The sequence below is a fragment of the Salvelinus sp. IW2-2015 genome, linkage group LG20, assembly GCF_002910315.2.
Source record: "Salvelinus sp. IW2-2015 linkage group LG20, ASM291031v2, whole genome shotgun sequence".
Classification (NCBI taxonomy): Eukaryota; Metazoa; Chordata; class Actinopteri; order Salmoniformes; family Salmonidae; genus Salvelinus; species Salvelinus sp. IW2-2015.
The window spans coordinates 31821257-31843979 of record NC_036860.1 but is presented as its reverse complement, the minus strand read 5'-3'; the positions used below and the strand labels follow the sequence as shown (position 1 = coordinate 31843979).

Here is a 22723-nt window from a genome sequence, read left to right as displayed (position 1 = left end):
CCCCAGGACGCACGGTTCCAGCCGCAGGATGACGCCGGCCAGGAGAACGGCCCCGAGGGCAAGGAGCGGGCCCGGTCGGGAAGAGCGTTGGAGTGGTTGGAACTCAGCCTAGTGGATGTACACATCTACGTCCCAAAACACGGGGCCAACAATACGGGAGGACCGATTGATGGGCCGGTGGGCAATCACAGGACTCTCAACCGGCATGGAACCACAGGGTACAGGGAAGCAGGTCTTCCGACATCCTGGTCCCCAAGCTTTTCATGCTCGACCATGAGATGGTGGGGTTGTGATGTTGGACCTGTGGGAGGCCGAGTATTACCTTGTGTATGGGTGTGATGGTAATGAAGGGAAGACTTTCCTGGTGCATGGGTCCCACGGTGATGGTGAATGGTGCTGTGATGTGCGTAATTGTGCCGGATCCCAATGGATGCGCATCTAGGGCTTGGAAAGGAAAAGGAGAGGAGAGCTGTTATGAGATTAAGTTTAGGGAGGAGGGAAGGCCTGGTCGATAAAGTTCCCCCCGGCACTGGAGTCCACTAGAGCTGTAGAGACAACACTTGAGGGACAGCCAGCCAGTGAGATAGGAACCATAACGGGTTTTGCGGAATACGATGATACTGGAATACTCTAGTGGACACCGCGTTAGGGCTCACCGGACACCGCTGAAGCCCCTCTTGGCCGCAATAGGGACAGAGCCCTAGCTGTCTCCGGCGATGCCGCTCCGCTGCAGAGAGTTGTGTGGCCACTACCTCCATGGGTTCAGGCTCTGCCTCAGGACAGCCAAAGGAGGGAGGCGGGTGGCGAGGTGGACACCGGCGCTCCCGAAGAAGGTTATCCAGATGGATGGCCATCGAGATGAGAGCGTCCAAGGATATGTTGTCATCCCAACATAAACTCCATCTGGACCTACTCGCGCAGTCCACTGTGGAATAGATTGCGGAGCACCGGCTCATTCCATCCGCTGGAGGCTGCCACAGTGCGAAAGGTGAGGGCGTACTCCGCAGCGGAGCTGTAAAAGTCGCTCACCTCCCTCTCTACCCTCTCTACCCTCTGGAGGATGGTCAAAGACCGCCCTGAACAGAGCCACGAACCTCTCATATGAACCCAGCTCCTCCTCTCCTCTCTCCCAGATGGCTGTAGCCCACTCCCAACGCTCTTCCGGTCAGCAGGGAAAGGACCGTGGCAACCTTGGACCTCTCAGGGGTGGGGGCTCCAGTCTGATAGACGAAATAAAGGTAGCACTGGAGTAGGAAGCCACAGCATTTCGATGGAGTACCATCGTATTTCTCTGGAAGGGACAGTCGGGCATCACTGACCTGGGCGGACAGCTGGGTAGGCTGGAGGGCTAGCTCATTGTGACAACTCGTGGTAGGGGTATGGTAACAGAGGGCTAAATGAAGGGGAAGTAATCAGGGAAGTGATGAAGTCCAGGTGTGCCTAATGATTAGACGCAGGTGTGAATGAAGGTTGCCAGGTTTGCGTAATGATGGGTTGCTAGGACGGGGATTAGTAGACCGCCGATATTGTGCACTGGAGAGGGGGAGCGGGAGTAGACGTGACATTGGGCTTCAGGAATGTGACTGAAAATGTAATTGATTGAAAGTATAAGGGGTTATCGGTGAACCAATGGCGTGGTCAAGGGTATGATGCCACCAGTGGATTGAGTGGAGCTTACTCAGGTGTTCAAAAGCACATATCAGACAGAGAGCTGTCATGACGTTGCCCTCTTTGGACACAGTGAGCACGTAAATTCCTGGAGGAGAATCTTCCTCATGGCCAGACAGTATAGAGAGAGAGTGAGTTTCATAGAGAGAACAAAATAATTTCTTCCACCTCACAGAACTGGAGAACCAAACAATATTTATGTTCTGGAGAATGTATAAAAGATTGGTGAAGAATCCAGCTACGAACTGGTCCGTTTGGTACAATTTTGTGAAACTCATGAGAGACAATACAGCCACATTACCATAATCCTGTTTATACAACAGTCTCAGATATGAGGCTTACATCTAATTGTTGTATAAAATGAATGAGTAAAGATGAAACTATTTGTGAAATTATGTAATGTGATTTTAGACTGTTTAATGAAGGAAACTCCAATTCCCTTTGGAGTTCAACTAAATCAGAGGACCGCCTCCTGAGCACAGGCAGGACCCGGCGTCATGGGACAGCCCTTTTCTATGTTCCGAATAAAACCCCCACCTGGGTTTTCCCACTTCAGACCAGCTTACCTCGATAACTACGAGAGGGCTAAGGTTTGAGTAGAGACCAGCTTACCTCGATTACCACGAGAGGGCTAAAGTTTGAGGAGAGACCATAAACCTGAGTATAAGCTAAGGTTTGAGTAGATTGCTGAATCTTTTAACCATGCCACGTGGTTAAAGTCTTAGACTATTGATACCGACAGAATAAGAACAAATCTTTGATGCCAATTACTAGTCTGCAGCTAGGAATTCGGTATCATTGAACGCGAAGACCGACAACCGTCGAAACATCTATTCTATAACGACATGAATGAATGTTACTGTCAGGGTTTACCAGAATTGGACCCAGAAGCAGACCAGGACAAGTAAGGTTAAAAAGATGGTGAGTATTTATAATCAATGAGAACGTGGAGTAGATAGTTCCGGGTGGAGGAGCGGACAGCGGAGGTGAGTTGATGGGAGTGGATAGGCAGATCCAATGGATAACAACACACTGGCGACGAGCAGACAGGAATGGGTATGGGTTCCGGGTGAATGTGTTCTTGGCTAACGATCCGGCAGGAATAGGTGTCAGGTCAGAGCTTTTGAAGGGGAGAGGTGATGATCAGGACAGGTGTGCAGATTACTGATGGGATACAGGTGCGGGTGAACATCGATCTCCCAACAAGCTATTCGCCCGCAACCAGCAGGGTGCGTTCCAGGACACCGAAACACACTCCAGGACAGAAACACAGGCAAACACAGACTCATGAAGCGGGATTCGTGACAGTACCCCCCTCCGACGAACGCCACCGGGCGACTACCTGGAGCGCCAGGGTGGAGGCGGTAGAAGTCACGAAGCAGGTCGTCATCAAGGATCTGACGCCGAGGAATCCAACTCCTCTCCTCTGGACCATATCCTTCCCAATCCACGAGATATTGGAAACCTCGACCCCGCCGTCTGAATCCATTATGCGCGCACCGTGTAGACAGGACCACCTCCGATCATCCGAGGAGGAGGAGGCCGAGGAGGAGGGGCAACAGGGACTGAGGAGAACCGGCTTGAGGCAGGAGACATGAAATGTGGGGTGTACTCGAAGCGTTGCCGGCAATTTGAGTCGGACCACAACAGGGTTAATGATTCTATCCACCACAAACGGACCAATGAACTTTGGTGACAGTTTCCTCGACTCAGTCCGTAGAGGAAAATCCCGTGTAGCCAACCAAACCTTATCTCCGATGGTATAACGGGAGCAGGAATACGGCGACGATTCGCCTGGATCTTATACCGGTCAAAAACTCTAAGGAGGACCTTCCTGGCCCGATGCCAGGTCCGGTGGCAACGACGAATGTGGCCTGGACAGAAGGAACCGAAAGATCCCTCTCCTGAGAAGGAAACAAGGGAGGTTGGTATCCGACAGCATTGGAAGGGGGACATCCCAGTGGCAGATGAAGGAAGGGTATATGGGCATACTCGACCCAGGGTAATTGAGATGACCAAGAGGTGGATCAGAGGAGACAAGACAACGCAGCGTGGACTCCATCTTCTGGTTGGCTCTTTCCGCCTGACCATTAGATTGTGGGTGAAATCCAGAAGTGAGACTGACTGTAACTCCAATGGCCAAACAGAAGGATCTCCAGACAGCAGAGGTAAACTGAGGACCACGGTCAGAAACAATGCCTGGGCAATCCGTGACCCTGAAAACCTCCCTAACCAGAATCTCGGACGTCTCCGTGGCAGATGAAGCTTGGCAGGAGGACAAAATGAGCAAACTTGCTGAATCTGTCCACAATGTCAGAATGACCGTGTTCCCAACAGAAGGGGCAATCCCGTGACAAAATCCAGGGCCAGATGCGACCAAGGTCGCCGAGGAATAGGTAGGGGGTGAAGAAGCCCAGAGCTGGGCCGATTGGTACTTTTGTTCTGAGCACAAACAGGACATGCGGCAACAAACCTCCGGGTATCTTCTCCCATGGCAGGCCACCAAAATCGTCTGCGCAGTAGCGCCATAGTCCGAGCAACGCCAGGTGACAAGCTATCTTGCGGCGTGGACCACTGAAGAACAGCAGAACGGACCGACTCAGGCACGAACAACCGACCGGGTGGACCGTTACCCGGGCCGGGCTGCGTCCGAAGGGCCGCATCACATCCTCCTCAATCCTCCATGTAACGGCTCCCACTACAAGGTTCTGGGGAGGAATCGTCTCAGTCTTGGCCCCACTCTCATCCGTCTTGGAGAACATCCGGGACAAGGCGTCCGCTTTGCCGTTCTTCGACCCAGGTCGGAACGTCAGGGAAAATTGAAGCGTCCAAAAAAACAAAGCCCACCTGGCCTGACGGGAGTTGAGACGTTTAGCCGATTGCACGTAAGCCAGATTCTTGTGGTCAGTCCAGACCACAAACGGTTGCTCCGCTCCTCCAACCAGTGACGCCACTCCTCCAAGGCAAGCTCACAGCGAGAAGCTCCCGGTTACCCACATCGTAGTTTCTCTCAGCTGGTGAAAGACGACAAGAGTAGAAGGCGCAGGGATGGAGTTTACCGTCAGTGGAGCTACGCTGGGACAGGATGGCGCCCACCCCCACATCAGACGCGCCACCTCAACAACAAACTGACGCGAAGTGTCAGGTTGAGAGAGAATTGGGGCGTTGGTGAATCGGCTCTTCAAGTTCAGAAATGCTCGGTCTGCCTCAGGAGTCCAACAGAAAACTCTGGTGCAAGACGTCAGAGCAGTTTAAGGAGCGGCCACCCGGCTGTAATCATGGATAAACCTCCGATAGAAGTTCGCAAATCCCAGGAATCTCTGGAGCTGCAATCTCGTGACCGGGCTGGGCCCAATCCCGAACCGCCCGAACCTTCTCTTGGTCCATCTTGATCTCACCCCTGGAGATGATGTACCCGAGGAAGGATGTAGTGTGGGCGTGAAAATCACACTTCTCTGCCTTCACAAACAGACGGTTCTCCAATAACCGCTGCAGGACCTGCTAACATGCTGGATGTGGCTGGAAAGCTCCTTGGAGAAAATCAGGATGTCATCCAGGTAAACGAACACAAACAGACCGATCATATCCCTCAGCACGTCATTCACCAAACTTTGGAACACTGCTGGAGCGTTGAAAGTCCAAACGGCATCACCTGGTACTCGAAATGTCCCATAGTGTATTGAATCCAGTCAACCACTCGTCCCCCTCTTTGATCCAACCAGATGATACGCATTGCGTAGATCAAGCTCGTAAACACAGTAGCACCCTGAAAGAATCGAAAGCGGAGCTCATCAAGGGCAAGGGTACTTGTTCTTGACCGTAATATCATTCAACCCCCGATAATCAATACACGGTCGAAGAGAGCCATCCTTCTTACTCACAAAAAAAAATCCAGCTCCCAGGGGTGATGACGAGGGACGAATGAGACCTGCAGCAAGAGACTCCTTTATGTAGCTCTCAGGGCTTCCCGCTCAGGTCGAGAAATACTGTATAACCGTCCCTTGGGAAAGGCAGCTCCAGGGAACAGCTTAATCGTACAATCATAAGGTCGGTGGGAGGAAGTGACTGAGCTTTCTGCTTACTGAACACCTCACCCAACTCGTGATATGTTTCAGGAACCAGGGACAAATCAGGAGGAGCAGACTCACTGACCCGACTGGGGACAGCGTGAGAACAGGCAGTCCTGAGGCAGTTAGCATGGCACTCAATGCTCCAACTAGTTACCTTACCAGTCACCCAATCGAACGAAGGATTGTGTTCTCTTAGCCAGGGGTATCCAAGAACCAGAGGTACATGGGGGAAGGCAAAATGAAAAAAGAAATAACCTCTGAATGATTCCCCGACAACAACATCTTAACCGGTTCAGTCCTCATAGTGATCCGTGCCAGAACACTGCCGTTCAGAGTGGTTGCTTCAATGGCTTCCGGTAATATGCTCCTTGAAAGCCCCAGCTGTTCCACTAAGTCGGCATCAATGAAGCTGTCATCGGCACCTGAATCGATGAAAGCGTTAATCGCTAAACTCTGATCTTTATTTATGAGGGTAGCAGGAAAACGAGGTCTGACAGGGCTCTTGAGAGTGAAACTGGCTCCTAACAAACCTCCCAAACTTAACGAGCCGAGCAGTTTAACGGGCGCTGAGGACAAACGGAGATGTAATGTCCCGAACTACCACAGTAAGGCAGCTGTTGGTCTCACGTCTACGTTGGCACTCATCCTTAGTTAACCCGTGCCGCCCCACTTGCATAGGTTCAGGATCTGGCGGCAGAACTCCTCCACTTATCCCGTGTGAAGGAAAATGATCAACCCGTTCTGGTCCATTTCCTGACCCGAATGGTAACCGAGTCTCAGATTGATTAGATGGACCCCACTTCTTCTCCCTCCTTCTCTCTCGGACTCTATATCTACCCGAATAGCTAAGGTGACCAAACTATCTAGGTCACTAGGCTCTGGATAGGAGATCAGCTCGTCCTTGAGTTGCTCGACAACCCCTGGTAAAAAAACGCTTGTAGTGATTCCTCATTCCAACCACTCTCCACAGCCAATGTCCTGAATTCTATCACAAAGTCTGCCACACTGAGAGCTCCTTGCGAAGAGAGAACAAACGTTAGCTGCGTCCTTACCTCGGACTGGATGGTCAAAAAGCTTTCTCATCTCTGCCGTGAAACCCTGGTATGACGTCATGCAGGTGTTCCGTCGTTCCCAAACAGCTGAAGCCCATTCCAGAGCTCTACACGCAGCAGCTCAATAACAAAAGCATCCTAGCCTTATCTGTGGCGTAAGAGTAGGGCTGCAGATCAAAAACTAACCCAACTGCAAAAGAAAATGAACGGCATCCTCCCAGATCTCCCTCGTACTTATCCGGTGTCGGAACCTTGGCTCACGGAAGGAACCCGCTCCCGAATCGCAGGTGATATGGGTGAAACAGGTGGTGGATGATCCGCCGGCAACCTGAGCTGATCCTGGATACTCGTTAATCTATCCGATAAGTCCGATTGAACCCGCTATCTCGTGGTAGCGCCGTGTTTGTGTTGTCCCAACATCTTCTCCTGCTGGGTAATGCATGGCAAACGGAGTCCAGGTCCGCTGGGTTCATCACTGGCCAGATCGTTCTGTCAGGGTTTACCAGAATTGGACCAGAAGCAGACCAGACAAGGTGAGTAAAAAGATGGTGAGTATTATTAATCAATGAGAACGTGGAGGTAGATAGTTCCGGTGAGGAGCGGACAGCGAGGTGAGTTGATGGGAGTGGATAGTCAGATCCAATGATAACAAACACACTGGCGACGAGCAGACAGGAATGGAGTATGGGTTCCGGGGAATTTCGTGGCCTAACGATCCGGCAGGGAATGGATGTCAGGTCAGAGCTTTTGAAGGGGAGAGGTGATGATCAGGACAGGTGTGCAGATTACTGATGGGATATAGGTGCGGGTGAACATCGATCTCCCAACAAGCTAATTCGCCCGGCAACCAGACAGGGTGCGTTCCAGGATACCGGAAACACACTCCAGGACAGAAACACAGGCAAACACAGACTCATGAAGCGGGATTCGTGACAGTTACTCTGAACTATCCATTCTAACCACGGCAAAGAGAGAGAGAGGGCAGACAAACTCTCCAACAGAAACAAACTTTTCAACAGAGATCCCGATGACACACTGAGCGTAAATATATATATTGATTGCAATTATTCCCAAATGAGTGATCATTCATGTGCAAAGGATTAGCATTTCAATTGTTATAATTATCAACTTTGTAGTGTCTCATCTCAGTCTTTTGTCCACCAAGCCGCGATGCCGGTTTAGCCCACTAGGGCACATACACTATTATTTCCTTGTAGCCATATCTACTGTTTGTTATGCATTTCTGTGAATTACTTAGTTAGTAAATAAAGGATTTAAGACAATTGATGTATGGATGACTCATAGTGAAGACTGGGTTCGTGCAGATAACCAACAATTTATGACGTTTGGAATGAGACTAACGTGAGGTAAATAATAATTAATTAATTCGAAGACTAATTGATCAGTGTAGGGGGTGCGTACTGGCAGCAGAGAAGTCAGGCGCAGGAGAGCAAAAACTGATTTCCAACGGCGCAGTAAATAAACAAAACCACCGTAAACAGAACCGTAAATCAATGGGTAAACAAAACCCGTTACACACCAGCATAACGTGCACAAGCACTACAATAAACAATTTCCGGACAAGGACATGGGACAAACAGAGGGTTAAATACACAACATGTAATGATGGAATTGAAACCAGGTGTGTGGGAAGACAAGATAAAACAAATGGAAAATGAAAGGTGGATCGGCGATGGCTAGAAGACCGGTGACGTCGACCGCCGAACACCGCCCGAACAAGGAGAGGGACCGACTTCGGCTGAAGTAAAATATCTGAATGTTATATTAGGAAAATTATAACTTTGTAATCTGAATATTTTCCTTGGTGCCCCGACTTCCTAGTTCATTACAGTTACATGATTAATCAGTTTAATCGCGTAATAATAAGTACAGAGAGTTATTTGATAAATAAGTCTTCAGTTTTAACGATGCCAAAGACACGACAGAGCCTAATGCTTCTTGGCTAGTTATTCATGAGTTTTAGTTTAGAAAACTAATTCTCTGCAGAAGAGACAGTTACAGGGATGGTAAAAACAGCTTGCTTGCAAGTAGCAACATCAGGGAAACTGGGCAGAAAGGAGTGGTGCTTCAAATACAGCATTCTGCAACATCTTTAATCAAGCCTCTCATTCTCCTTAATTGCCGGCCTTAACACGTTACAGAAAGAGATGAACTGTATAGGAAGTTCTAGGGACAGGTCATCTGAATACTGGACATACAATGAATTGCCAGATGCAAACAGATTATCATCTGAGGGCTTGAACAAAAAAAGTTGTTTGCAATTTTGTTCATGCTGGTGAACCGGTGTTTGAGTTGTGTGGTTGCAAAATCAACAGTCCCTTATCTCCGGTATATATTGGCATGCATCATTCAAGACTAAGTTTAAATTGCGTGCAGCACAATGGACATACACTGAGTATACCAAACATTAGGCACACATTCCTAATATTGAGTTGCACCCCCCCCCCCTTTTTTCATCAGAACAGCAGGTCTAGCATTATGGGCAGGCCTTATGGTGCCTGGCCCGCCCTACCATACATCCTTGCCCATCCAGATGAAATATTGAAATATTGTTCATTTATTTGACCGAGATGTGCGTGGACAGAAAGATGCATCAATCTAAGTTAATTCATCCGAGTGAGCGAAACGGTATTTGTAGACAATGTATCTGATACGGTCTGGACCAAAAGAGTATGGCATGTCATACCGTTTTCAGCCTTTGGGACAAAGACTCCCATTGTTAGGGCGGAGAAGTTAGCATCTTGTCATTACATACAGATCTCTGGTTTCAGCCTCTTGTGAATAAGAAAGGAAAGTTAGCATGTATTGGTGCATGGTCAATCTGACGTCTGCATTGTCCATGCAGCATTTATGCTGATATGTCCTCTGCAGAAGTCAAAGCTGTTGTGAAGGAAGTTGTCAAGGAAGTGAGTTTGTGTTTATACCAATCATGTCAATGCAGAGTTATATGGAGCGCTCCGCATTGTTACAGAATTTGAGAGGTGCACAGCAATGCGCTACAGAGCTCAATTTGGCCTCTGCCTGCCTCTGGAGGCGCCGCAATTGTGTCATACCATCCATACGGTGCGTCCGACCACATTTTCGGCTCAAGCATAAACTGGCTCTTAGAATGCTGGAATCCCCTAAAGTAAATTGATGTTTTGCCAAAATTATAGCCCGCATTTTCGGTAGAGCTGGTGACAATAGGTCTAGCTGATTGAGTTGCAGCTGTCACTGATAATCATCTAAAATATGTGTGAAGATATATAATGTGTCTTGAGTATAGGTTAAAATGTTGCAACAAGAAGAAGGGGAGGGGTGTATGGCGAAGATATGGCGTGTCTCTCTCCAGAATCCATGCACTCAACTCTCCAGAATGTCTTCTGCTAATTATCGCACATACATTGTTTCATTGTGTGAATTGTTTGCTCTTTGATTGCTTATTTTTTTATCAATGACCAAAGGGGTCTGACTTTAAATTAAGTCATGCAATATTTGATATTGTCACGGCTGGTGTAAGAATGGGACCAAGGCGCAGCGGATGTTGAGTTCCACATATTTAATTCAAAGAGAAACTTAAACAAAACAAAATATAACAATATACTAACAACTAAACGTGACTACGTGGTGCACATGCACAAACAATATCCCACAAACACAGGTGGGAAAAATAGCTACTTAAATATGATCCCCAATTAGAGACAACGATTACCAGCTGCCTCTAATTGGGAATCATACAAAACACCAACATAGAAAATATAAACTAGAAAACAACATAGAAATTATAAACTAGAATACCCCCTAGTCACGCCCTGACCTACTACACCATAGAGAAACAAGGGCTCTCTATGGTCAGGGCGTGACAGATATAGAGTCTTTATGGATGTGTTATGAATAACCGAAAGTGTCTCACTTCAAACTAGGTATTACAGGTCACTACATAAAGTGTAAAAAAAAGGCTATTAACTTTCTACTGATTTATGAAGGTTCTGTCATCATCTGCAGGTTACTGTAGGGTGTGAGAGGTATTTAAATGGATTGATCGACCTGCAAAGCTTGCGATTGTGTGTGTATGTATCAGAACCAAGAGGATTTTGAGTAGTCCAACCTGACACTACAGCACAAGGTATTCATCTTCTGTTCCAATGCTGGAGACCAGGGCTTGATTACAACCTGTTTCAATGGTGTCAACATTTTGTGGCTGATCTTTCAGCGGGGAAGTGGGTAAATGTGTGAAAAACCTGACTGGGCCCAGCACCACGCGGTATTGCTCTCTTTTGTTGTGTGCATGTTTGTGTACAGTTAAATAAGAATTTGTTCTTAACTGACTTGCCTAGTTAAATAAAGGTTCAATTTAAAAAATACTGAGGAACATGTAACTTGGTTCCAGAAGAAAGACATTTCTTTAGGTTGTGGGCTTTCATCAAGTTAAGTGTTACTTGGTGTAACGTCGTCCCCAGGGAGCTGCCCTCCTGTCAGGGTGGGACGGCCAAGAGACCAGAGGTGGCAGAATGGATGGAGTGCTTGGAGTGTAGGGTTTGAGCATAGCCTGAAGGTCGGGAGGGGCAGTTCCTCTTGCTGCGCCGTAGGCAAGTACCATGGTCTTGTAGTGAAAAAGAGCAGGTGTTAATGTTTTGTATACTCAGTGTATAATGCACATTGTCTCAGGAAAGTCTGGGTTGGCAATATCCAGTATAGGAAAGGTGAAAACGTTTGCACACAAAAAAAGGAGGAATTCAGGAGACCAGGGGAGTCTCTCAAAGTGGATTTAATTTGATTTAATTTAATTTACCATGAATATTGCAGACCATTTTTTTGTAGGCTATCAGCCAGACAAACCCGCTGAGTTCAATAATAAATAGTGGCTGGATTTATCCTCAGGTCGACTACTTCTTTCCTCATTGTTAGATTATTTGATGTGTAATTTTTTATAAAACATGTTATAAATAGCAACTAAATAGCAGCTAAATACAGTATACAGTATACTGTACATTATGCATACACTGCATAATGAAACAATCCCTAGTAAACTAGTGTTTTGAGGGTGGGCTGACTATGATTAATTTAGGCATTAATAGACTGGTTTTACGCACAACTTTCTATCCAAGCTGGGAGAAAGCGCGAGGATAGGTCATGCAGGACAGTTGTATATTCCAAAAAATCTATTGGTAGCTGATTAGTATGCGTTTGCATCAAACTTTTATTTTATATCTGAAATGTTTGAATTTCCAACTTTAATTACTAAACAAGTAATTACATTGTTGCCAGCAGTATAAAATGGCAGCATTGCGACACCATGTATAGCTTTGTGAAATGTTAGGCTTAACATGAGAAAATTACAACCAAATAGGCCTACCAATACACATTTATCCATTAGCTAAAGCAAAGCTATACATGCCGTAGCACAACTGAAAGCCTATCAACAACTGAAAGCCAATAGGCATGCAGCCGCATAGACATGTCTCAATTTCAGCACCATGGACAGCGATCGGTAGTCTATATTTTGTGTGGCTGACACATTTTATTTTAGGGAGGGGGAAGGGGGCCAAACGCCAACCTTGCGGGAGTCCAGATAAACTGCGTTACGCCAGTGCTCTGACACCACCTGGTATAGAGGTCCTGGATGGCAGGGAGTGATGTGGACACCGAGGAACTTAAAGCTCTCAACCCTCTCCACTACAGGCCTGTCGATGTGGCCCTGAGGGGCTCACATGTTAAGGATCAGTATGGCTGATGTGTGGTTGCCTACCCGCACCACCTGGGACGGACCGTCAGGAAGTCCAGGATCCAGTTGCAGAGGGAGGTGTTCAGTCCCAGGGTCATGAGCTTAGTGATGAGCTTGGAGGGCACTATGGTGTTGAAGGCTGAACAGCATTTTCACATAGGTGTTCCTTTTATCCAAGTGGGAAAGGGAAGTGTGGAGTGCAATAGAGATTGCATCATGTGGATCTGTTGGGGCGGTATGCAAATTGGAGTGGGTCCAGGCTGTCTGGGATGATGGTGTTAATGTGAGCCATGACCAGCCTTTCAAAGCATTTCATGGCTACAGATGTGAGTGCTACGGGGCGATAGTCACTTAGACAGGTTACCATGTCGTTCTTGAGCACAGGGACTATGGTGGTCTGCTTGAAACATGTAGGTATTACAGACTGGGCCAGGGAGAGGTTGAAAATATACTTGAACACACTTGCCAGCTGGTCAGTGCATGCTCTGAGTACTCATCCTGGTAATATGCCCCACGGCCTTGTGAATGTTAATGTAACAGTATAACTTTAGTACGTCCCCTCGCCCCGACACAGGCGCGAACCAGGGACCCTCTGCACACATCAACAACAGTCACCCACGAAGCGTCGTTACCCATCGCTCCACAAAAGCCGCGGCCCTTGCAGAGCAAGGGGCAACACTACTTCTAGGTTTCAGAGCAAGTGACGTAACTGATTGAAACGCTAGTAGCGCGTACCCGCTAACTAGCTAGCCATTTCACATCCGTTACATTAACCTGTTTAAAGGTGCTACTCACATTGGCTACGGAGAGCGAGATCACACAGTCGTCTGCAGTGGTGGAAAAAGTCCTCAATTGTCATACTTGATTAAAAGATACCTTAATAGAAAATTACTAGTCGTAAAAGTGAAAGTCACCCAGTGAAATACTACTTGAGTAAAATTCTAAAAAAGGTGTTTGGTTTTAAATATACTTAATTATCAAAAGTAAATGTTGACGATGCATGGAAAAGCCAGTGAGGTGTATATATCATCCATGTCATTGTTCAGCCACAACTCCGAAACATAGGATATTACAGTAAAAAAAAAAAAATCTGATCATTAGCAATGTGAGGTATTCTTTATGTAGTGTTCCAGCATGCTTTTCTATAAGGTAGAAATAAAAAAAAGCTTGCAGCTGTCTGACCTATTATCTGGTGTGCAATGGCTTTGATGGGAAAGCAGGTTTCTTAGCAAACGCTTTATCTTTGCAGAACTAGACTCGGAGCGACAGCTCCTTATTAATGGAGGGTTAAGCATGTGGCTAATTCACACGTGATCACCCATTAGACGGTGGCTACTGTAGCTCCACCACTGGTCAACCCCTCCATTCTCTGACTATGAGCTGGCTGAATATACAGTGCCTTAGGAAAGTATTCAGATCCCTTGACTTTTTACACATTTTGTTACGTAACAGACTTATTCAAAAATGGATTACATTTTTTTTCAATCCTCAGCAATCTACACACAATACCCCATAATTAATGGGGTAATTAATACATTTTTTGCAAATGTATAAAAAAAAAAAATGGAAATACTATATTTACATAAGTACTCAGACCCTTTGCTATGAGACAGATGCATCCTGTTTCCATTGATCATCCTTGAGATGAAGCCATGAGGTCAAAGGAATTGTCCGTAGTGCTCCAAGACAGGATTGTGTCGAGGAACAGATCTTGGGAAGGGTACCAAAAAATGTCAGCAGCATTGAACACAGTGGACTCCATAATTTTTAAATGGAAGAAGTTTGGAACCACCAAGACTTCCTAAGGCTGGCCACCCGGCCAAACTGAGCAATCGGGGGAGAAGGGCCTTGGTCAGGGGGATGTTTTTAAGTGGAAAAGACTGGGAGACTAGTCAGGATTGAGGGAAAGATGAATGGAGCAAAGTACAGAGATCCTTGATGAATACCTGCTCCAGAGCGCTCAGGACCTCAGACTGGGGCGAAGGTTCACCTTCCAACAGAACAACGACCCTAAGCACACAGCCAAGACAACGAATGAGTGGCCTCGGGACAAGTCTCTAAATGTCCTTGAGTGGCCCAGACAGAGTCCGGACTTGAACCTGATCGAACATCTCTGGAGAGACTTGAAAATAGATGTGGAGCATCCAATCTGACAGAGCTTGAGAAGATCTGCAGAGAAGAATGGGAGAAACTCTCCAAATACAGGTGTGCCAAGCTTGTAGCGTCATACCCAAGACTTGATGCTGTAATCACTACCAAAGGTGCTGCCCAAAGTACTGAGTAAAGGGTCTGAGTACTTATGTAAAATGTAATTTCATTTTTATTAGCAAAAATGAATAAAAACCTGCTTTTGCTTTGTCATTATGAAGTATTGTGTGTAGATTGATTTAAAAAAAGAATCCTCCTCAATTTTAGAATAAGGCTGTAATTTTACAAAATGTGGAAAAAGTCAAGGGGTCTAAATAGTTTCCAAAGGCACTGTAGTCTGTTTGAAAAGTGGAGGATCGCTGTCCCCCATTCTTTAAGTTCAACGCTTTATACTGAAGCCATTGTTCAGAAATCCATCCAGAAATAACACCTGGTATTTATCTTCAAGGCACAGAGTCTAAAATATTCTGCTGTTAAAGTTCTCAATTAATGATAAAATGGCTACCCATTGATTATTGATGAATATTACTAATAAATGCTACATGAGCTTAGTATAATTGTCTTACCCTTTCTTAACCAAAACTGTGTGTTGCAGGTAATGACGTGGCTCTGGTTTGACCCCGGAGATGCCGAAGAGACGAGACATTCTGGCCATCGTGTTGATCGTGTTGCCTTGGACGCTACTTATCACTGTTTGGCATCAGAGTGCCATCACCCCTCTACTAGCTGCTCGAAAGTGTAAAGGTCATTCCTCAATTTCCCCATGTAGGGGGTTTTATGGTTAGTCAGTTGAGTAGAGGAGCATGTTTGGTTTATTCTGGGATGCTCCATTTAATAAGTACACTTAAAATACATGATTAAAAAGAACGTCTACACATGATTTCCCAGCTTAGTTTTTTACATTTTCCCACCACTTAACTTTTTATCAGAATATGCTGCATTTTCTATTGCAAGACTTTTAACACAATGGCAAAAGGTTTTTGTTCATAATGAGCTGAACACTTCATCAGTGTATGAAAGAAAATATTGTCATTTTGTGAGACCGTGGCATGAGGCCGCTATCAATTTGAGCACTATCAGTAGAAAATTGATTGTCCACAATATTAATTTCTCTAATCTAATTGGATTCACACCTTTAACTGACTGATATTAGTCTGACATCTAATTCATTACTTTATAAGTTAGTGATGAGTATATTATGTTTATCACAAGGAGATTACATGTCTAACAAAAGAGTATGGAGTTAGATTTCAGAACGACACGTTCATTAAACCTTTTGACTGAAATCTAACTACAACAGACTAAGAAGACTACTTGCACGATTAGATGCCTCCTCTCTCTCTACGAAGGCCATCTCTATGGAAACGTACAGTTCCTATAGAGTCTATAAGCGTTTATTATACCAAAAACTTCTTTCCCATTCTCAGATGACAGACATGAGAGTCGGCGAGACTCCCGGAACACCTTCACCCTCAAGGAGTCCTGCACCTCAGAGAACAGCAAGGACATTGTGGAGGTTGTGCGCACCGAGTACGTCTACAGCCGCCAGCCGCCCTGGTCTGATGTCCTCCCCACCCTCCACGTCGTCACCCCAACCTACAGCCGGCCGGTCCAGAAGGCAGAGCTGACCCGTCTGGCCAACACCTTCCTCCACGTGCCCAACCTGCACTGGATCCTGGTTGAGGACTCTCAGCGACAAACCCCGCTAGTCACCAGGCTCCTTCAGGAAACAGGCCTGAACTACACCCACCTTAATGTGGAGACACCCAGGAACTATAAGCTGCGTGGGGACATGAGGGACCCCAGGATACCCCGGGGAACCATGCAGAGGAACCTGGCTCTGCGCTGGCTTAGAGAGACCTTCAGCCCCAACAACAGCAACAGCCAGCCTGGTATCGTCTACTTTGCAGACGATGATAACACCTATAGTCTGGATCTGTTTGAGGAGGTGAGTGGAACAAGGAGAGATGTTGTGCAGTACAGAATTGTTTTCTCTTTAGCTACCAAAACAGGCAAAATGTTTGGTTTCAGTGCGCACTAGTATAATTAAATAAAGAGCATGGCTCCTTACAATATGCCACTAGATAAATGCACAGCCTCAACACATAGGCATCACTTGACACCTGCCTTAAACAAAGTTTATAAACATGAATTCTGATATTTCAATATGATACAAATTAAAATAGCTATTTCCTCACATAAAATCATATATCGGAAAATGAATACTTATTGATCCTTCTCCACCCATAGAATTACATAGAGCACTAATATCATAGGATCTCCATGGGCTCTACCCTCTCTCTCCTTCCTCGTCTAGATGCGTTCAACAAGGAAGGTGTCTGTGTGGCCTGTAGCCTTTGTGGGCGGCCTGCGGTACGAGTCCCCTAAAGTCAATACCCTGGGCAAGGTTTACGGCTGGAAGACTGTGTTTGACCCCAACCGACCCTTTGCCATAGACATGGCTGGGTTTGCGGTGAACCTCCGCCTCATTCTCTTTAAGCCTCAGGCCTACTTCAAGCTGCGGGGAGTCAAGGGAGGATACCAGGAGAGCAGCTTACTGCGGGAGCTGGTCACCCTCAGCGACCTGGAGCCCAAGGCTGCTAATTGCACTAAGGTAAGGAACTAAGAGTTGTCCTGTGTGGCTCAGCTAATAGAGTATGTTGCTTGCAATGCTAGGGTTGTGGGTTTGATTCCCACTGGGTCAGGCTGGTCTCATAGATGTAACATAGTAAATGAAAATCCAGGACAGTCAAATTAGTATGATTTGTTTAATATGGTTACATAAGACAGAATGTTACTTCAGGCAAAAATTCAAGAAAGGTGGTTGGTCGCTGTGGATGGTAGCCGTATAATGCAAATGTCAGGCAACCCAAAGGTTGCGTGTTCGAAACTCCTCACGGGCAACTACTTCCATGTTTTGCTTCTTTGCAACTACTTAGCATGTTAGCTAACCCCAAGCTTAACCCTTTACACTAACTCCTAGCCTTAACCCCTAAGCCTAACCTCTAGCCTAGCTAACATTAAAGCGGTATAAAAATGCTTTCAACTACTTTCAACTAACTTTTCCACCCTTTTTACTTGAACCTCCCCCCCGCCCCAAACAGGTACTTGTGTGGCACACTAGGACAGAGAAGCCTGTCCTGGTGAATGAGGGAAAGAAAGGATTTACGGACTCCAACGTGGAGATATGAAACTTATTTTGGAGCACAGGTAATAAGAAAGTTATTGGGTCTGGGATTAATTAAGTTTGCAAAATTCCGGTACCTTTCCCAAAGTTCCCAGATTTTGCAGATGTTACCGGAATTTCGCTACCCTATGTCTGAGGGCCAACCTGGCTTTCTGAACCCCTGTGAGCTTATTATTTCCACGAAAGGTTTTAATATTGTATTATTATTCATAGTATAAAGCTTTGCCGAATCTGTCTGAATTTGTATAACAGGGATGTTATGATTTCATCTCATAACTTGACAGAAGATCCCTACAAAAGATGGATAGTTTTATTAATGTAGTTTTGTCTTTAGTTTCTTCTAAACTATTCTCTCCGTGGTTGGTAGTAATGATGGAATAATTGTTGATTACGTATTTTCTTTACACATCTCCTAAGCCAATATACCATTGTGTTATTGCAGGTTATATATGGCTGGGATTCCAAACAGACTGACAAAAGACAAGCTCCAGGCAAGCAGGATCAGGGTGAAATATATATTTACTGTAATACGACTGTAAAGGGAGTCAGACAGCCTTATTGTCTACTACAAGCAGTACACAGCTACGTATCAATACAGGCATAGAATATCAAAGCACAGATTCATGGAAGATGGTGACACTGTATCTAGCTAAGCGCTTATCTGATGCATCAATGGAAGACGCCCACAAGGAGCTCGCCAGTCGCCAGAGTGCAACTTAAAACAAAAGACTGTCGGCGGTTCAGACAACAGGATGGCTTCATACAGTGGTCAACAGGAAGCGTCCTTAACCCAGCTGACACAAACCAACATGATCGTAACCAGGCACTGGACCAAACTGAATCAATCAGGGGCCCCGAATGGCTTTTGTCTGTTGGTGATTAGGCTCCTTTTGTTGTGGAGCGGACTGTACTTGGGGTGCAGAACAGAGCTGGATAAAGTAGGTCTTGTCTGACTGGAGTCAGCATTGACTGACAGACTGATCTGGAGAGGACATGAACCCTTCCCACATCCCATTGTAAAACACTAAGCTATTCAGACAGCTCTGCTCCCTCAAACCTATCACTAATTAGAACACGTCTCACACACATACACGTCTGCACACAAACATCCGCACGCATACACGCACAGAGTAATCAGTGTAGGAACATTGATTTAGCATAACCCCCGTACTGTAATGGCAGCTTTTATTTGCTGTTGCACATCTTTTACTGATCATATAACACTACTGATTTATATCAGCACTTTAAGATCAGGGTCTGTTGTCTGTTACAGTTTCTCAATCACATACAAACATTTTTTTTAACAATCGATTTTCAAAACAGAGTTCACAAGACAGAACTCTGTGGCTTTTCGCAAAACAGTAAATGGTTGCCTTACCAAAATGTAGTTGACTTCTCAAAATATAAATACATTAAATCAAAACTAAAATTGTACATTCAAAATTGCTAATAAACTCATCAAAACAACACGACTGCCTGCAAAAAGATGAACACAACCATACTTATCTCGAGTCCAAGTAGACACGAGAAAAAAATCCCAGTAGATCAATACATTTTCCTTGCAGTTACTAAATCATGATGATCAAAATTGTAAGTACAACTATCCAAAAGTGCAGAATTATGTGCAATTACTCTCCTTTTATGCATATTTCACCAAACAATTTCATACACATTAAATCAAATATATTCCTGATAAGAAACAAAATAAGCACATTGTGTGCAGGATTCATCGGTATCATCACAATCCAATTCCATTCCATAGTCAATACATAACTATGAGCAAACCAGGCTTTGTAGACTCCATTGGCGCACAGAAACACAATCCAAAATAGAAATAAGGAAAGGTGAATACAATGGAAGAATACAACTGGTATGAATGTATAGGGAGGCCTCAAAGCAAAACCTCTATAATGGAAGGTCACAATTTTGGAGAGGATAACTTAGGAGTAACCATAGGCGGAAATCCCAGGGGGGACAGGGGGGACACGACCCCCCCATCCTGGGAAAAATATGATTTGTCCCCCCCAATCTATCACTGTAAACATAACTATGTAATTTCAATAATATTAATAATACGCAATGAAAGCAGTTGTGCTGATTATAGACACTTAATAGCGCCTTTTTAAGTTTCAAAAGATTGCGACCACCCCGCCCTTTGCCTCACAATGGTTTGATCCACTGCCAGTTCTTTAGCTGGCAAGGTAATAGAGTGTTCGTATCTACTGTCCGAAAGGCACATGTACGTAACTGACGTGAGGTTAATCCAGTCAATCGCGCCATAGCAATGTTTACATTTTTATGTCTCAAGGTAAGTTTGTGAGTTTTTTGTTTGGCACAATTATGAAAGGTTCTCAATTTTTTTACTTGTAAAATAGGGACAATAATTGGAAAATGCCATGGATACCCCGCTCTCAACTTAAACTGATGACTAAACTAAGATTTGTTATGGCAATGGTATTGCTGTTGTGATTAAGTGTGAGTAGTTTGGGGTACGGTAGTTAGGAGTACGGCAAACACCTTATTTCTTTTCTAGGAGACAGACTGAGTCTGTGAGGGTGGTGAAAGGGAAAGAGCCAGGGAGAGAGACTTCTCAGAGAACAATGTCCAGCCACGCGCAGGACCAGGTGTCACCCTTGTTGCCAGCAGCACCAGTATAGGGGACAGTGGCACAGCATTGTCCAGTTACCTCAGTGATGGCACAAAACCAATATCAGCCACACCCAATCAATTTTTAACCGCAAACTCTTGCCAACCAGAGTGTTGACGTTTCAAGAGGCCCAAAGCACAGAATGAAATTCTGAACATCATGGCCAATACACATCATTCGAGGCATTGCAGCTGAGATTAGGTCTCTCCGATTGTACAATTTTCATTAATTGTTGATGGTACTCAAGATGTCTCTGGTGCTGAACAGGAGAGTGTCTTTTGCATTATGTTGACCATGACCTTGCCCTCACGAGGAGTTTATTGGGCTATACAGGGTGTCGGAGACGCAGGCGAGGGCATTGCGAAAGTGGCAACTGAAGTGTTGTTGAGGCTCAATTTGCCCTATGTAAGCTGGCATTCACGTGGGCAGAGTTACGGATGGTGCCTCAAACATGGCAGGAAAATACACAGGTGCAACAGGCAATTGTGAGAAGGCAGCAGCCATTAGCCCTCTAGTCCATTTGTGGAAGCACACTGTGTAAATCTGATTACACAGGCTGGCTACTCAGCCTCCCCACTGATCCGGATTCCCTTTCTTGGGTCCATCAGTTAGGTGTCCTCTATGGCCAGTCAGGAAAGTTTAAGAGCATGTTTGAATCAATTGCCACGTCCAAAGAAACACACTGCCCACCCGGAAACCCTATGTCCAAACAAGGTGGACTGTGCGGAATACTGCTATTAGAGCTGTGCTAGGGCAGTATGAGCGGGTACTAAGCAGCCTAGAGGAGAGTAGTTTTTAGTACATGACAGTACACGACAGTACACTTACAAATTATTTATTTCATGTTATTTTATTTAAAATTGCATACTTTGTGCGACAACTTGTCCATAGCTGCTGTTTGAAGAGTTGAGACACTGACTGAAGGATATTTTGTTTGATTTATTTGGTTTTTCATGGAAGTAGTTATTTTGCTTTATGAACTGTACTTATTAAAAGCTTTTTGTTCTTGTAAAGATATTGTAGTAGACTCAGGCCAGTGGAACATTTAATGACTAATAAATTGTATCAGAAAAAGTCAAATTAAAAGGTCAATTCAATACGGAGACTAACTTTGTGATGGTTTCAATGGAGATTATTTTAGATGAGATCACACCATGTTCATTGTATTTTGAATAACTACAACCCATACAGTGTACAGTACATTGCTACCTACTGGCCTTTCTGATATTGCTAGTTGTAAGTACGAATACTGCATACATACTGGACTGGTAAGGAGCACTGGCTATAACTATTATTATAGTAGTATTATAATGATTTAAACATTTTAACAAGTTGGTTAACCCCTTCAGTTAACTACTGTACCTATCAATTATTCAGTTTGATAGGAATTTATGGTTTCTCAATATACATTTAACATATTACAACGTAGGCTATGTGTTACAGCACTACTTTTGGTGTCCCCCTCACGGAATTGCTCTTGAGAAAATGTAATGTAATGTTCCCCTCCAAGGTTGATATCAGATTTTCGCCCCTGGGAGTAACCCAACTTTATCTGCATTCCCTACAGTATGTGTACATGGTATACACTGATGGGTTGATTTAGAATTTCATGCAGTAGTATTTACTGATTGCCAGAAACAGTGAACACAATTGCACACCTTTCTCTTCTGAAGAATACAATGTGTTAATATTCTATGACCAAAACACTTAACAGTGAATATTGTATTTACCAATGACATTGTACTTAAGGTTTTGCAAAAGGTGGTCTAAGAATTCCCAGAAGATACCGACCCTACATTACTCTTGTTTACACTGATTTGCACTGTTGTGTGAATGCAATCATAATTACATTAAGACACTGTGGAGCCAGCGCAAGATATGGGTTGGAAAACATACCTCAGTGCAGGGATGGGATATGCCACTGTTCATCCAAATTTTACCTTATAACAATAGGGTCAGTATCTCCTGGAAAGTCTACATGGAACCCAACCGGCTGTGCGCGTGCACCATCGTGCATAAATTAATTTTGTCCCCCCACCCAAACGCGATCACGACACGCAGGTTAAAATATCAAAACAAACTTTGAACCAATTATATTAATTTGGGGACAGGTTGAAAAGCATGAAACATTTATGGCAATTTAGCTAATTAGCTTGCACTTGCTAGCTAATTTGTCCTATTTAGCTAGCTTGCTGTTGCTAGCTAATTTGTCCTGGGATATAAACA

At 45.0% G+C, this 22723-nt stretch overlaps 1 protein-coding gene across 3 annotated transcripts in view; it reads left to right on the top strand.

The window, feature by feature from the left end:
- The window catches only part of LOC111980372 (galactosylgalactosylxylosylprotein 3-beta-glucuronosyltransferase 1-like), a 68846-nt gene extending 48719 nt beyond the window's left edge, over window positions 1–20127 (top strand). For 2 of the 3 annotated variants that reach the window (XM_070449343.1, XM_024011096.2), the window contains 5 exons: window positions 15259–15407; window positions 16091–16611; window positions 16981–17277; window positions 17768–17873; window positions 18293–20127. In XM_070449343.1, the coding sequence (XP_070305444.1) occupies window positions 15290–15407; window positions 16091–16611; window positions 16981–17277; window positions 17768–17854 (1023 nt within the window). In that variant the 5' untranslated portion in view covers window positions 15259–15289 and the 3' untranslated portion in view covers window positions 17855–17873; window positions 18293–20127. The remainder of the gene's footprint in view (window positions 1–15258; window positions 15408–16090; window positions 16612–16980; window positions 17278–17767; window positions 17874–18292) is intronic. The other variant, XM_024011097.2, reaches the window with a different exon arrangement.
- The last annotated feature ends 2596 nt before the right edge of the window (window positions 20128–22723 follow it).